The 13,227-nt window shown below is 38.8% G+C and overlaps 1 protein-coding gene across 1 annotated transcript in view; it reads right to left on the bottom strand.

The window, feature by feature from the left end:
* Positions 1 to 12,182, bottom strand: part of clmpa (CXADR like membrane protein a) — a 41,827-nt gene extending 29,645 nt beyond the window's left edge. Inside the window, exon 1 of the mRNA XM_079449273.1 lies at positions 11,890 to 12,182. Coding sequence (XP_079305399.1) covers positions 11,890 to 11,920 — 31 coding nt within the window. The 5' untranslated portion in view covers positions 11,921 to 12,182. The remainder of the gene's footprint in view (positions 1 to 11,889) is intronic.
* Positions 12,183 to 13,227: the final 1,045 nt, after the last annotated feature.

The raw sequence follows: 13,227 nt of genomic DNA, 5'->3' as shown, positions 1-13,227 counted from the left end.
ACCTAAATTTATTGAGGTGAAATTGTTTTATGTTATATAATCATTTGAGAGCAAAGAACGCCTGCAGAATTATGTTTGCATTAAAACAACTGGAGCAGCTGAGCATAAATCATTTTATTAGACTTATCTTAAGATAATGGAAACACATTACAAAATACTTTTCAAGCCAACCTTAAAGACTCAGCAGAGAGAAGAAACTTTAAAAAGACAAGCAAATCTGCTTTTCATACCATTGGTGAAGGTGCCACTAAATCTGTTGCATTTTTTAATGAGTTACCGAATTAATTGGAGCTCAGACGCTTTCCTTCTGTTCTTCGGTTCAAACGTGAAGTAAAAACAGAAGCATCTAAAAGCCAAAGCAAATGAGTGAACCCAGAAAAGTGGGAGAACTTCAAAGGCTTGTGCTGATATTCGCCAGAGACCGGAGAGAGATCGAAACACTCAGGGAGTCATTATGAGCCGACACAATAGTGCGGCTCATTACAGTGCCATCAAAATAATCCCAAAACCTCCAGAATTCCTACCGCACAACGGGGAAGAGAGAGATACAGATGCCGTTCGCACCAAACACAGATAAAACAGACCATTTAACACCAGTGTTTTAGCAACGGGTAGTATCGTGACATGCAAGACACCTGGGCAGTGACATCACCTCACCTGCAGCATCTGGTCAGCGTGTTCTCTGGACTACCAAAGGAACGATGGGTAATTATAGGAACCGTTCACCCATAAACTTTAAATGCGAAATCAGTCATGATTCACTCGCTGTTGTTGTTATTTTTGCATCTGTATTTTCGCTACGGTACGGAAAGGTAGACAAAAATACACAAATGTAAATGAATGTTTGCAAATAATACCTTGCATGCAAGCATTACCAAATAGTGAAATTCATAACATTCAATTTTGTATGACTTGTCTTTTAGGTTTGTTTGTTTACTGTATTTGTAGAAAATCTTTACAATAAGGTTTCATTTGTAAACATTGTTTAAGGATTAGCTAACATGAATGAACAATGAAGAATCTTTGCTAAAGCTGCAATCTGTAACTTTTTGTATTCAAAACTACTGTAAAGGTAATAAAAACAACCTTATTGTTTGGTGATACCACTTAAAGGTCCAGTGTATACAATTTTGCGCCATCTAGTGGTGATTTCTTGCGTTAGTAAAGAACTGAATCAGATAATCACATATATGGGTTGATTTATCCATTTTTTATATTTTGGATTTAAAAAAACCAAGTAGAAATCGTTTTGAATGTCAAATTACAATAGTTTTAATGTAAAAGAAGCAATCAAGTTGAATATAATTTACGTTTGTTTTACACAGGCTTAGGTAAAGTCAATTTTCATCTTTTGCAAACCAAAGGCAGAGTAGGGTGGGTTTTCACACAAAAACACAGTTGCACAGAGTAGTTACACCAATCAATGCCTAGGAATTAGAGCGATGGCAAGAGCAATAAGATGTCAAATGTAGCTTTCGCAAACTGGATATGTCAGTACTGCGTTTCCCCAGTTACGGTGAAACACAAGGAATGTGTAATGTGCAACTTATTCCCAGGAAGAAGAGGATCCATGTCGGTGGGAAGTAATTCTATGAAGCACCTCACATTGTCACATGCTGCCTAAAAATGGGTAGCTGTGTACTTGTCCATCGGTTTCCCTTTGAAAGCTGAGTTTTCGTTTTAAAACAGACTTCGACTACACTAGCGTTTTCAATTGTTTTCCAAATGCTGCCGATCCACACTGAAAACGTATACATCCATGCTGCGCTATAAAACACAACAATACACCCTGTGGGCGTTTGTTTACTTTCTACCTTTATGTCACGGCAATGTGAAGCAAAGCACATAGCACAGAGACAATTTTCAAATGGATGGAATGTAGGGATGCTGCTGTGGGTAACAATATCTGCGAGTACTGAAATGTCTCTTAAAATGCACTCTAAAGTAGGCACGAACTAACATTCCGCTATCATAGGCTACTGGAAAATATTAAGAGCACTTCTTGTTATTAAACTGTTTACTTTTGTAAGAAGCTACGAAAAATAGGTAAAGTACAGTAAGTAGTGCAATACAGCAGTTGTGAAGTTGATGTCTTTAGAAGCATAATTTATTTTTAGATTTCTTTGTTGACCAGTTGTGGACTTTGCAATAAATACTTCAAGTTCTGAACTATTCTATTGTGTTTTATTGTTCCAGTATAGTAATGATTACTAATGATACATAAAATGTTGAATTTAATAGGTGTCTCTCACATTGACCCACAGCAACATTAACATAGTGTTGATAAGTGTACAATGTTTTATACAAACAATTTATTCGATTTAGTTTCCATTTCATGCATTAAACATACTGGGGGCATTCAAGTTATTTGACATATTTGAGGTTTGAGGAACGCAATAGTTACATTCCCTGGTAATACGTTACTTTTATAATAATGTAACTCAGTTACTTCCTCAATTACTATTTTGAGAAGTAACTAGTAACTATAATTAATGACTTTTTTAAAGTAATGTGCCCAACACTGCTGTCAGCATACACACCCCAGGTAGACGGAGCAACGAGACATGAACTACAGTGCACCTTTTTTTCTTCAGTACATCAGATATGAGAGATAAGACAGCCGATATGAGAGATGCATGTCGGTCAGCAGATACTCGTGGAACGGTGGACCCACCTGTGAGTATAAATGAGCCATGAAAGACAGGCTGTGCGCATGCACTTTACATGTTTACTTTGCGGCTTCGAGTGTACTGACGGCGGTGGCGTTATTGCCTGCGTCGTGGGCAACAGAAGATCGGCTTGGAATCGGCAAGACATGAGACTGACCGGCCGGTCACCGGTCCCTGCCGATCATGTAAAAAAAACTGTACGATTCCGGTCTCCGGTCAATCGGTGCACCTTTACTTTATAAACCTTTAAAGATATAGGTATGTATATTATAGTGCATTTCTGTCAATAGATCCCTCAATAAATTCCACACTGCACCTTTAATTTAGCAGCTTCCTTCAGTTTTGCGAAACAGCACAAATTGTTTTCATCATTTAAATATTTGCCTATGAATTTGAGTGTTATTAATAGTTCTAGAGCGATGACACCAAACAATAGTTTCATTAAAACATTTTGAATACATATTTCCACATTAATTTCCCTAAAGGATCTACAATTGATAGCGTTATTCAGGGAATTGATGAAATTCCAAACATTCCAAAAAGAGTCAAATGCTTTGGGGATGTACTGATATCCTGTAATGTATATGAAAATGGGCTCAATAAATTACTTTTAGCAATTTCAGATTTATGTATTATTGATTATGCCTCTCAAAAGCCAATTTATACAAGAGTATGCGACTGTCAAGTCCAAATACCGGAATGAAGCTTTTAACTTTGGATGAGTGAATATCCGATGATACAATGACAACGTTATTGCTAAAATGGACAAAATTCCGGGTCATGCTGAGTGCGTCTTTTTTTCGTTTCACTACCGGAGAGAGAGAGAGAGAGAGAGAGAGAGAGAGAGAGAGAGAGAGAGAGAGATGGGGGGGAATAATTAAATCAGCGCAGCAGTTTTGCATTGATTTTGCGAGGACTCTTGCAGCATTAATTGACTCGAGCAAGCACATCTGAAGCATGAGAGAAGTAAAACAAACAAACATTGAGAAAGGCATCAATTATAAAAGCTGCTGACTTCAGGTGCGTTAACAAATGGATTCAAGTCTGCAATATAACCGCCATTATGATTTCACAATGGCTACTTTACACTTAAGACTGACTCAAGGTCAGAAAAGCTGCACGCGTTAGAAGAACAAATCAAGATGCTGTTAAAAAAAAAAGGACACGGTGTGTGTAGGAGGACTGCAGGATGTCACACTGTCAATTTATGCTGAGTTTAAAGGTAAAAACTGCATTACAGTATTGTAGTACAGAAGCAAAATGCGCTTCATATTCTGGAAAATGATTTTTTTCAATCTAACGTCATTACAAAACTCTTTCTTCTGCGGAATACCAAATAAGATGTTGGAAAATGATAAAAGCATTTACATTTTTGGGTGAATTATTTCGTTTTAATCGTCCTAAAATGTTCTGTATCTGACCCATCCGTCTTTGTGAGATTTCCCCTTTACAGCAACATTCTACACTCACAGACAGGATAGTAAGTACGGGTGTGTGTCTGTGATCGCAGCCTCTATCCGCCTCACATAAAAGTGTCACGGATGGAGGACAAGATCATCCTGCAGTGATGGCATCTTTAGTCCAATTGACATTTAAATGGGGAACATGACATGCTATAATAAAGCGTCCTTTCAGAAGTACCTTTCCAGCTGAGGCAGCAGTGCAGAGAGAGAACACAGACGGCAAGGATGAAAGAGAGAGAGAGGAACAGAAAGAGACCTGCTTACAAGAGAACAAAATATATCCTCATTTGCTTCAAAACAACAGCATACTACTTACAAGTATGAGCATTCTCTATATGCATTGTTAATGCGCTTCTTCTTTCAAACAACATACTTTAAAAAGTAAGGCACAGCATGCTGTATACTGCGCTTTACGTTGCAGGCTTGTTTCTCATTTTGATACAGCCTCTCTTTTTCTCTCCTTTAAAGATCACACGCTGACTGCAGAATGCACTGCGTCGGCACGTCAGCCAACCTTGACATCTGTCTCTCACGCATTCGCAGCATGAGATGAGCAATCCGCACTCACACAGAGCCATTCCCCCCGGCCAGCGTTATGATCGCACATTCACGGATGTGCCTCCAATCCATACAGTCATTCTATTACATATAGAGAGAAGTCACGCGTTTGCATGACGCAAGGTCACCTCGCATCTTCCCAGCGATGATGTTCTCCATGATCTGTGTCATCCAAGAATGCGGACTCATTATCAACAGTGGCCGTATCAACGAGCGAGCCGAGATCAGACAGCTATGTCAAAGTTCGTACAAATCTCTCACGCAGATTCCTGCACTGCAGAGGAAGATGGGAACCCCCCCCCCCTGGAAGATGTTTTAAAGGGATGGATGTCAGATGCAGGCCCAAGCAAAACAAACAATAATCTCAACTTCTAAAGTCACCTGACCGAATCCAACAGAAGCTCTTACATTGAGAAAAGCCCATGGGAGGCATAGGAGTCAAAATGCTCTTCGATGCGAAGCCAAAAGTCCATGTGTTAGCTGAGATTTCATCTGTCGACCAACAGCTACTTTAAAAGTGCAAGCCACAGACTTAATGAGCTCATTACGGAGAGGATGTGGAAGCATTGCCCTGGTTTCAGCATTACTCAATGTCACAGGAGCTGCAGAGAGGTCAATGGATAGAGACAGAGACTTACATTGTTGACATGAGTAATGTTGGCTTAATAAAGGAATGTTCGGATGATGTTCAGATTCTCGTTTGCTCAGGTCGCCTCTGGACTTCTTGTTAGTTTGACTTCAGAAAAGACCTCGGGTGGAAGCAATGAGAGGAATGAAAACAAAGTATTGCTCCCGGAACTAAACTCATATGTGTGTGTCATTAAATTAAAACCTTGTCTAACAGCTGTGCCCGAATTGATGTCCTACTGGATATTTGACGTCTTTGCATTTTTATTGAAATATATTATTAAATTTTACGTTTCACAGGCAGTTTCTGGCAATCTCATATTAATCTTCAGTGCTCGTTTAACAGTGTAAAGAAGTCAGAATGCATGACCAAGCATGATATCCGATCTTTAAAGTCTTAAAGGGGGGATGCAACAGTGTTTCATGCATTCTGACTTATTTACAGCTATTAACATGGTCAACTTGTCAAAAAACGACTTGGCGTTTGATGTAGTATTTCTGTGCTCGATACACTCACCGAGCGTTCGTATAGGTTTCAGAAAGTTTTTTTCGTACATGAAAATCTGTTTCGTAACAAGTTTTCTAAGTCCCTTATTGGACAATTGTCCCAGAAAAGCACGCCCACGCGTCAAGCAAGGAGGGTGAGAGAAGTAGCATGGGCACAAGTCACTTTCACTTGTATGCAGGAGAGAGAGAGTTTGTTCAGTGCATTTGGGTGATGAATGTTACATAAGCGGTTGATATAAAGCTGGATTTGGAGATGGTTTGAAACTGATAGATGGACTTGTCGCAGTGCTAAAAGATGCCGGACATGAACCGCACGCGGTAAGTGAATCTGATATCTGTTTTGTTAGCACGCGCTATAGTTGCACCTTCCCCTCAAACAACACCCCCCGCATGCGTCGTATGTTTCCGGAAATCATCGTACAGCTGTAACTGTCTAATATAAATGTTTTCACAATTAAGTCTTACTTGAGGGGGCGTTAAGGATCAAAATATTACAAACATGCCCCCCCAGACATCACTTTTGACCACTTCTCAGATAGTTTTGTTTTGGAATACATTTTTTTTATTAAAAGAAATTCACAGTAGGCTTACATGATTTTGCTGTTCTAAAAATCAGTGTAAGAAACACAAGAGGTTTCTTGTTTTCTCCCCAAAAAAATCTAAGAAGCAAAAGTCTTCTCCGACTAACCTCACTGCAACAACAGAGACTTCATTTGCGTTTTCTTTCCAATGGACATCTCGGTCTACAAAATCAAACAAAAAGAATGACTTCACCATCCTAACCTTTATCCCACATTTCTCTCTGGATCTTCGTCCTCAGTTGTTAGCTGCAGTAAATGGCATGCCTCTCTTTAAATGCCAGATCCCAGCACACGCTGAGGCGGGCCGGGCATCTGAGCGAGACCTTCGCCTTTCGTCTGTTTCAGCGGGGACGTACGCTGCAGTTAAGCTGTCACACCGCATAAGCGCTAAGGTAAAGCTTCTCAGAATAGACGCAGCAGGAAACACACAGCACCTGTATCGGGCCGTCCTCCTCCGTGAGGCAAATAACACCAGACAGTCCTTTTAAAACACCGCTTTTCAAAGCACACTCACACAAGTCCTCAGTATTTAACTAACAATGGGAGGAAGGTGTCAGCTCATGAAGGTTAGGGAGGGTGAACTCACTTTTACTGACTGGAGATTAAGGTTATTTTCAGCGGGCCTTTCACTGGTCTACTTACGTGCCATTACTGCAGTTTAAAAGTGGAAAGTGGGTAAATTCAAAGGTGTGCTATATTTAACAGAGCGACTTTAGATTGCTCTATTTGCTGCGTCTGACACTAAACTAAAGTAGCATCATTTTGGCCAAGTGTTTATGCGCTTAAGAGCCCATTTGCAATATTTGCGATGCACACTAAGGCTGGAAACGTGCATACTTGGAAGAAAAGACTTAACCTTTAGGCTTTTTTATTGAGTCAAAAAGAACCATCAAATAAAAAACATCTTGTTATGTTAAACTTATTGTCATTATTAAACATAAAGTATGCACACTTCAGAAATCCTATAGATACTATTTAGGACGGAATACATATCGCTGCTGCTGTCCTTCTGAAACCTTGTGTCTCCATATTTCGTCATTTTTATTTTGACTATAAATCATTATTATTAGTCTCTCCTTATGTTTGTTACTGGGTTTTGCTAATGTCTTACCAATAAAAGTGTTAACAAATCAACTTTGTCAAACTATTTTAAAATTTGTGTTTTTTTATTTCCAGAAGAACAGTGAATTTGGACATACAAGGTTTCAGAAGGGCAGCAGCAGCATATTCAAACTGATCGATGGGTTTGCATCTGTGTTTTTATCTAGTTCACTTTTTACCTTACAATTTCTGTCAAATTGTATCAGTAAAAACACGCCAAGCATCTTTATTATTTAAATGAACCCCTGATATGAATTACAACTAAAATCCTAAAGCATAACCAGATAATTCAGTGTGTGATATTCCTCTGAGTGTATTACATTTATATTCATCTGTTGCTTTTATTAAAAGCAACTCGCAATTTTTTTTGTTAAATTAGCTGTGAATGAATGACAGGTTTGAGCTGGGGGAAAACTCTGGTGTTTTTGTTTCTGTAGGTGAACAGAATGCACTGATGCAACAAGACAATTAGAGCAAAAATATACAAATGTGCACTGCAGCGGAACGGCTCAGTTTCATTAAGAAGTTATGTCTAACCAATTGTAAAAAAAAACAGAAATAAATGGTGGTGCCATCTGTTCATTAAAAGCAGGGGAGAGAGAGAGAGAGACAGAGAGAGAACCTCATTAGATTTGTGTGCCAACATACAACAATATGGGTCAGAGAAGTATCTCAACCTAAAAAGGATTTAAAGCAAAAGTCATACCATGCAGGTATGAATAATGAATAAAGTTTGAATGACTAAAGTGAATAAATATTGTTGGAATTCTCTTTTGAGTGATCAAAATGGACAAAAACGAACAGCAGGACACAGATGGTGACACTAAGTTAAACAAATAATGCAGAAGATTCCTTTGACATCAATCACTCTTTGTTTGTCTCGCTGTTCATTTAAAAGGTTTTGCACATTTATCAAACAGACACCACGTCGCAGTGGACCGGCGAGTTAATAAATGTTTAAAACATCGAGAGTGTTGTTTGCAATCCTGAAGTTTAGTTGTGCTTTAAACCTGTCTTTCTTGCCACTAAAAGCTTAGTCAGAATAATACCGGGTTCTTGTTTTCCCTCCCTTGTTTTTCCAGAAACACGAGTCTTACAGAAACAACCAGATGTACGCGGTCATCTTCAGGGTGGTCAAAAGTGAACGAAAAAATGAAACAAAAATAAAATCTATACAATACGCTTAACAGAAACCCTCCCATGAGTGTTTTCTCAAAAAACACCCTGCAAATCTCTGCCAGCGTCTCAGGTAACATAAATCCAGAGGGGACGCTTTAACCAAACCCCTTCAGATATTCCTTAAAGAAATATTTGTTTTTTCCACAAGGAAAGCGTGAGGTGAGAGCATGTGGTTTGGATTACCGTAAATCCAAACCATTTCACGCCCGTCTAGGGAAACAAGGAGTGATGCGGATCATTCCAGCTCTGGGCCTGGAACCTTCCTCCACAATCTGCTCACCATCGCTTCACTTATGTCTCTGACCGCTGGGAGATTTGTAGGTCACACTTTGGTCAGTGCCATGAGACATTTCAAAGCAACATCATTAAAATCATTAATCAAGGTCTTAAAGTGTTTAGCACATCTTTGTTACCTCTCTCCCTCTCTCTCTCTCTTTCATTAGTCACATCCTGTCCCACCGGAGTGATGTCTGATTTTGCTGTGTACACCAAAGCTTATTGACTTCAGCTTGTGATAAACTGTTGTGATGTGTGTGTGTATAGAGGAGGTAAGTGGCGGGTGCTGTGTGTCTGGTGGGTTAGAATAGATGTCACAGTGATTTTTCTGAACAGTATGACACAGCCCTCAGTGTGGACCGAGCCTGCTGTGATGTGCTCTACTAATTAAAGACAGCACTGTCTGGGTCCCTGTGGGGAAACACACACACAAACGCACACACGCAGATGACATGGTCCATGTTAAGTTGGGCTCATCAGGGGCTAAATTAGAGCTAGATGCTGAAAAAACACAGTACACTTTCTGACTTAAGCTTCTAAATTAACAAATTCATCCTCAAACAGGCTCGCGCGCTCACACACATCATTAATATGATCCATAATCCTGACGGAAGTGAGTAAAGCCTGGGGAAGCTTTTTTGTGACGGTTTCTTAAACCACTAATTATGTCAAAATAAACTTTGATTTACAGCATTAATGCACAAATAATGCATAAATTAAGTCTAAAGTACAAATTAAACTACCCTGTTACCCAATTCCAGATGAATATTCAACACTGTTGATGACATATAGACAGACGCTAAGATTGTATTGGTAGAGCTCACTGTGATTGAGTCGTTGGACTGGAAAGGTCGTGACCTCATCATGGTTAGGGTTAGAGACACTAAGGTCAAGTTTGGAGATATTTTATATTTCAGAACTGCTAAACTCAGCTTCTGTTATTAAAGTCTATGTGACAGCAAAATTCATAGAGCAGAGAGAGAGAGAGAGAGAAAGAGAGAGAGGCAAAGCAGCACAAAGCACGATGTCGCGTCCTGACCTCTCGTTCTGAGTGCCCATGTCATCTTTATACTTGACAGATACGTTGCTGCCCCTGGAGATTGTGTCTAAAAATAGTCTGATCTTAGATCTGCTTCCAAACACACACACGGAAGTTTAAGAACGATTCGTGAGCTTTTGTGTATTTACGCGTCTAGTGTTTTTCTGTGCAAATTCTTTCAATATTGACATTATAATTACTGTGATCCTCTAAAAGTGCATTTACAAAGCTATCTATTTCCATTAACCTCATTGGGAGTTTCCAGCTAACGCATGACCCTCCCACAGTACAACCCTGCGTTTCTATTTGCATAGTATCTGTCCTAAATAATATTTAAAATTAGAACGAATTAGAAATTGGAAAAGAGTTAGTCGCAAATCATGGAATGATGAAATGAGTTTTCTCAAAGTACCCGGATGGTCTACGGACCACAAGGGATACACCATGCACAGTCCCAAGCCTTCCACTAAAGAATCAAATATTACTATTATATACATGTTGCTCACATGCATAGCAATAAGATTGTATCATAATACATGGCTTATTTTGAATGGCTGTCAATGAAATAGTCGTTTTTTGCCTCAAGGTGCGCCAGAAGAGTCATGCTGCATCCAACCTTGACCCGTTAGAAATAAATGAGCTTTGCTAGAAAACTCTAAAATCCTTTCAGCTCCAAACAACAAACCAGTGTGTGTTCTCCAATAAACATCTTCTTTGAAGTGTCTCCTGCAGATGTCCTTTACCATTAAGCAATCTTCTATTAATAAGCAATGCATTTGTGGATAGACAGACAGACAGTTTGACTCCCTTGGGTTGCTGCATGTGTCTGCGGGGGTATGATGATGATGTTGTGAGATGTTGTGTTGTTTTCACGGCTTGTCTGGCACAGTTGTTTTAATGCAACTAATGAAAACACACATTGGATAATTGCTGTGGCGTTCACAGTTACATGTGTGTGAGTTTGGGGACACAAGCACATCACAGTACACGGCATACGGGTTACAGTATTTTTACGCTGCAGAAATAAAAACTCTTTATTAATACTCATCCCTGTTATTATTGTGAGGGAATCATTGGTGCACTGAAACGAAGCTCTTTAAACAAAATGAGTTGGCTCCACCTCTAAAGCAACTTTCCTTTTAAGCTGATGTAAGCAGGCCCTTTTATGTCGTCACACCTCTAACCACCTGTCATAAAAACGATACTTTGCGTATTATTTATTACCAAATACTTTTTGCATTGATACATTTACATTGTTCACCACAATTCGAAACGTTTCAAACTGATGATGACGTCATTGTAATATTTGTATACCTGCTGTACTGAAAGACAGGACAAAACAGTAGTTTTGATATTGCCTTGCATTTGTTGAATTGTAATTTTTCGGTTCATAGAGTTATTACTCGTCTCAAGACTCCTTTACACTGCAAACGAGATATAAGTCGCAATACATAGTGATTTCCATTCACAGCTGACAAAAAACAGACTTAACACTGTTAAAATGCTGACAGTTATATAGACACACATATTTAAAGCTTAAAACAATTTATACCATTTAAAGTCACTTGCGTTTTAAACTTGACATTTAACATCTTTCGTTTTAATTCCCCTTCCATCTTTACCTTTCATAGGCTATTTTGTACTTTCACATCCTTTCTGTAACAGCAATTCTGGAAAACGCGTTTACAATCCTGACTAAATTTCACTTTAATACATGATGCATAGGATGCTCAATGAAATAGTTGCGCGATCCAACACTGCGGTCAAACATATCTGGTCGGCATCTAAAAGTGCACCGTTAGCTAAGACAAGTCTGTCAAGCAATCTCCTGCATCTCTACAACTATCTCGTAACACGGCATGCACAACAGAAACAAAAACGCAACTTACCCAAGAACGCGGTGGAAGTGCTCGTAGACATCACGTCTGCGGACTGCACTGAGAATCCTACAGAAACGTCTCCTTTGGTCCTCAGAATAAGCACATTGAGTCATTGAAATGATCTCTTAGTTTTGTTCTTAACGCAAATAGAGCGACATCACCACCGGAGATCACGCAAAGCATCTCTCAGATCTCCAAACGTCCTTGCGCGCCTCCAGAAACGCCCGAAAGATGCCCGAAGTTCTCATCCACTTGAATAAAGATGCGTATCTCCTCCTCCTCCTCCCTCTCTCCCTGTGTGTGTGGAACCACAGGCTGCTGGAGGTGTGTTCGGGTATGTGGGGACCTCTGCAGTTAAAGGAGAACACTTTCTTTTTGCAGAGATCCTGACGGGACGCATTGGGTTTCATGTGAAGATCTTTCGCAGGGTACAGTGGAGTACTCCCATAAAAACATTATGCTGCGGATGAGTTCATTTGAATGTATTTATTAAAAAATAAATCGAAACGTAATTTTTAACTCAAATTAACTGATGAACAAGCATTACTGTAATTTAAAGCTTTTTGTATATTTCTCTTTAAATTAATTATTCAAAAATCAATCAAATAAAGAAAGAAGGAATTTTAAAACAGACAAATGTAATCAAGAAAGTTATACATTTTATTTGTAGTAAAATCACATCTTGCACAAATTTACTATGGTCTCACATAGGCCTATATATATACTGTAGTTTAGATGATATGTGTGGTAAAATTACGGTAATACAAATAGCTATCAATAAAGAAAATAATCCAAAAATGTATATTCTTATATTTACTTGCATTTTGTCGGTCCAAAGTCATATGTACACTGTAAACCTTTTTGCAGTAGTTATGCAGCTAGTTGCCAGTAGCTTACTGTAGATTTTTATTTAACTAATTTATTTGTTTGGCAACAGTTTGTTCAAAGATAAATGAACATTTAACATGAACAAGTCTTTATTGTTACAGAAAGAAGTGATAAAATAACAGCCTCATGCAAAGCATTCTGGAAACCAGAAATCCACATAAACCTTTTTCAGTTTTTTTCTAATTTTGGTTCCCATGCAGAATTTCTGTAAGCACAAAGACTTGTTCATGTTTCATGTTTATTTGTCTTTGAACAAACTGTTGCCAATAAATTAGATAAATGTAAATATACAGTACGTGACTGGCAAACTGCTGCCAGTAATGCTGTAATTGCTACAGAATTGTTTAACAGTGTGCGCCTACTATATGAACAACATGACAGTGATGCAGGAACTGCTTGCTTAAGAAACTATTGAATGCGAAAGGAAAACTTTCCAGTTTCATCTAGTTATACAGACCT

The sequence above is a fragment of the Barbatula barbatula genome, assembly GCF_947034865.1.
Source record: "Barbatula barbatula genome assembly, chromosome: 24".
Taxonomy (NCBI): domain Eukaryota; kingdom Metazoa; phylum Chordata; class Actinopteri; order Cypriniformes; family Nemacheilidae; genus Barbatula; species Barbatula barbatula.
This window is presented reverse-complemented; position numbering and strand designations above follow the sequence as displayed.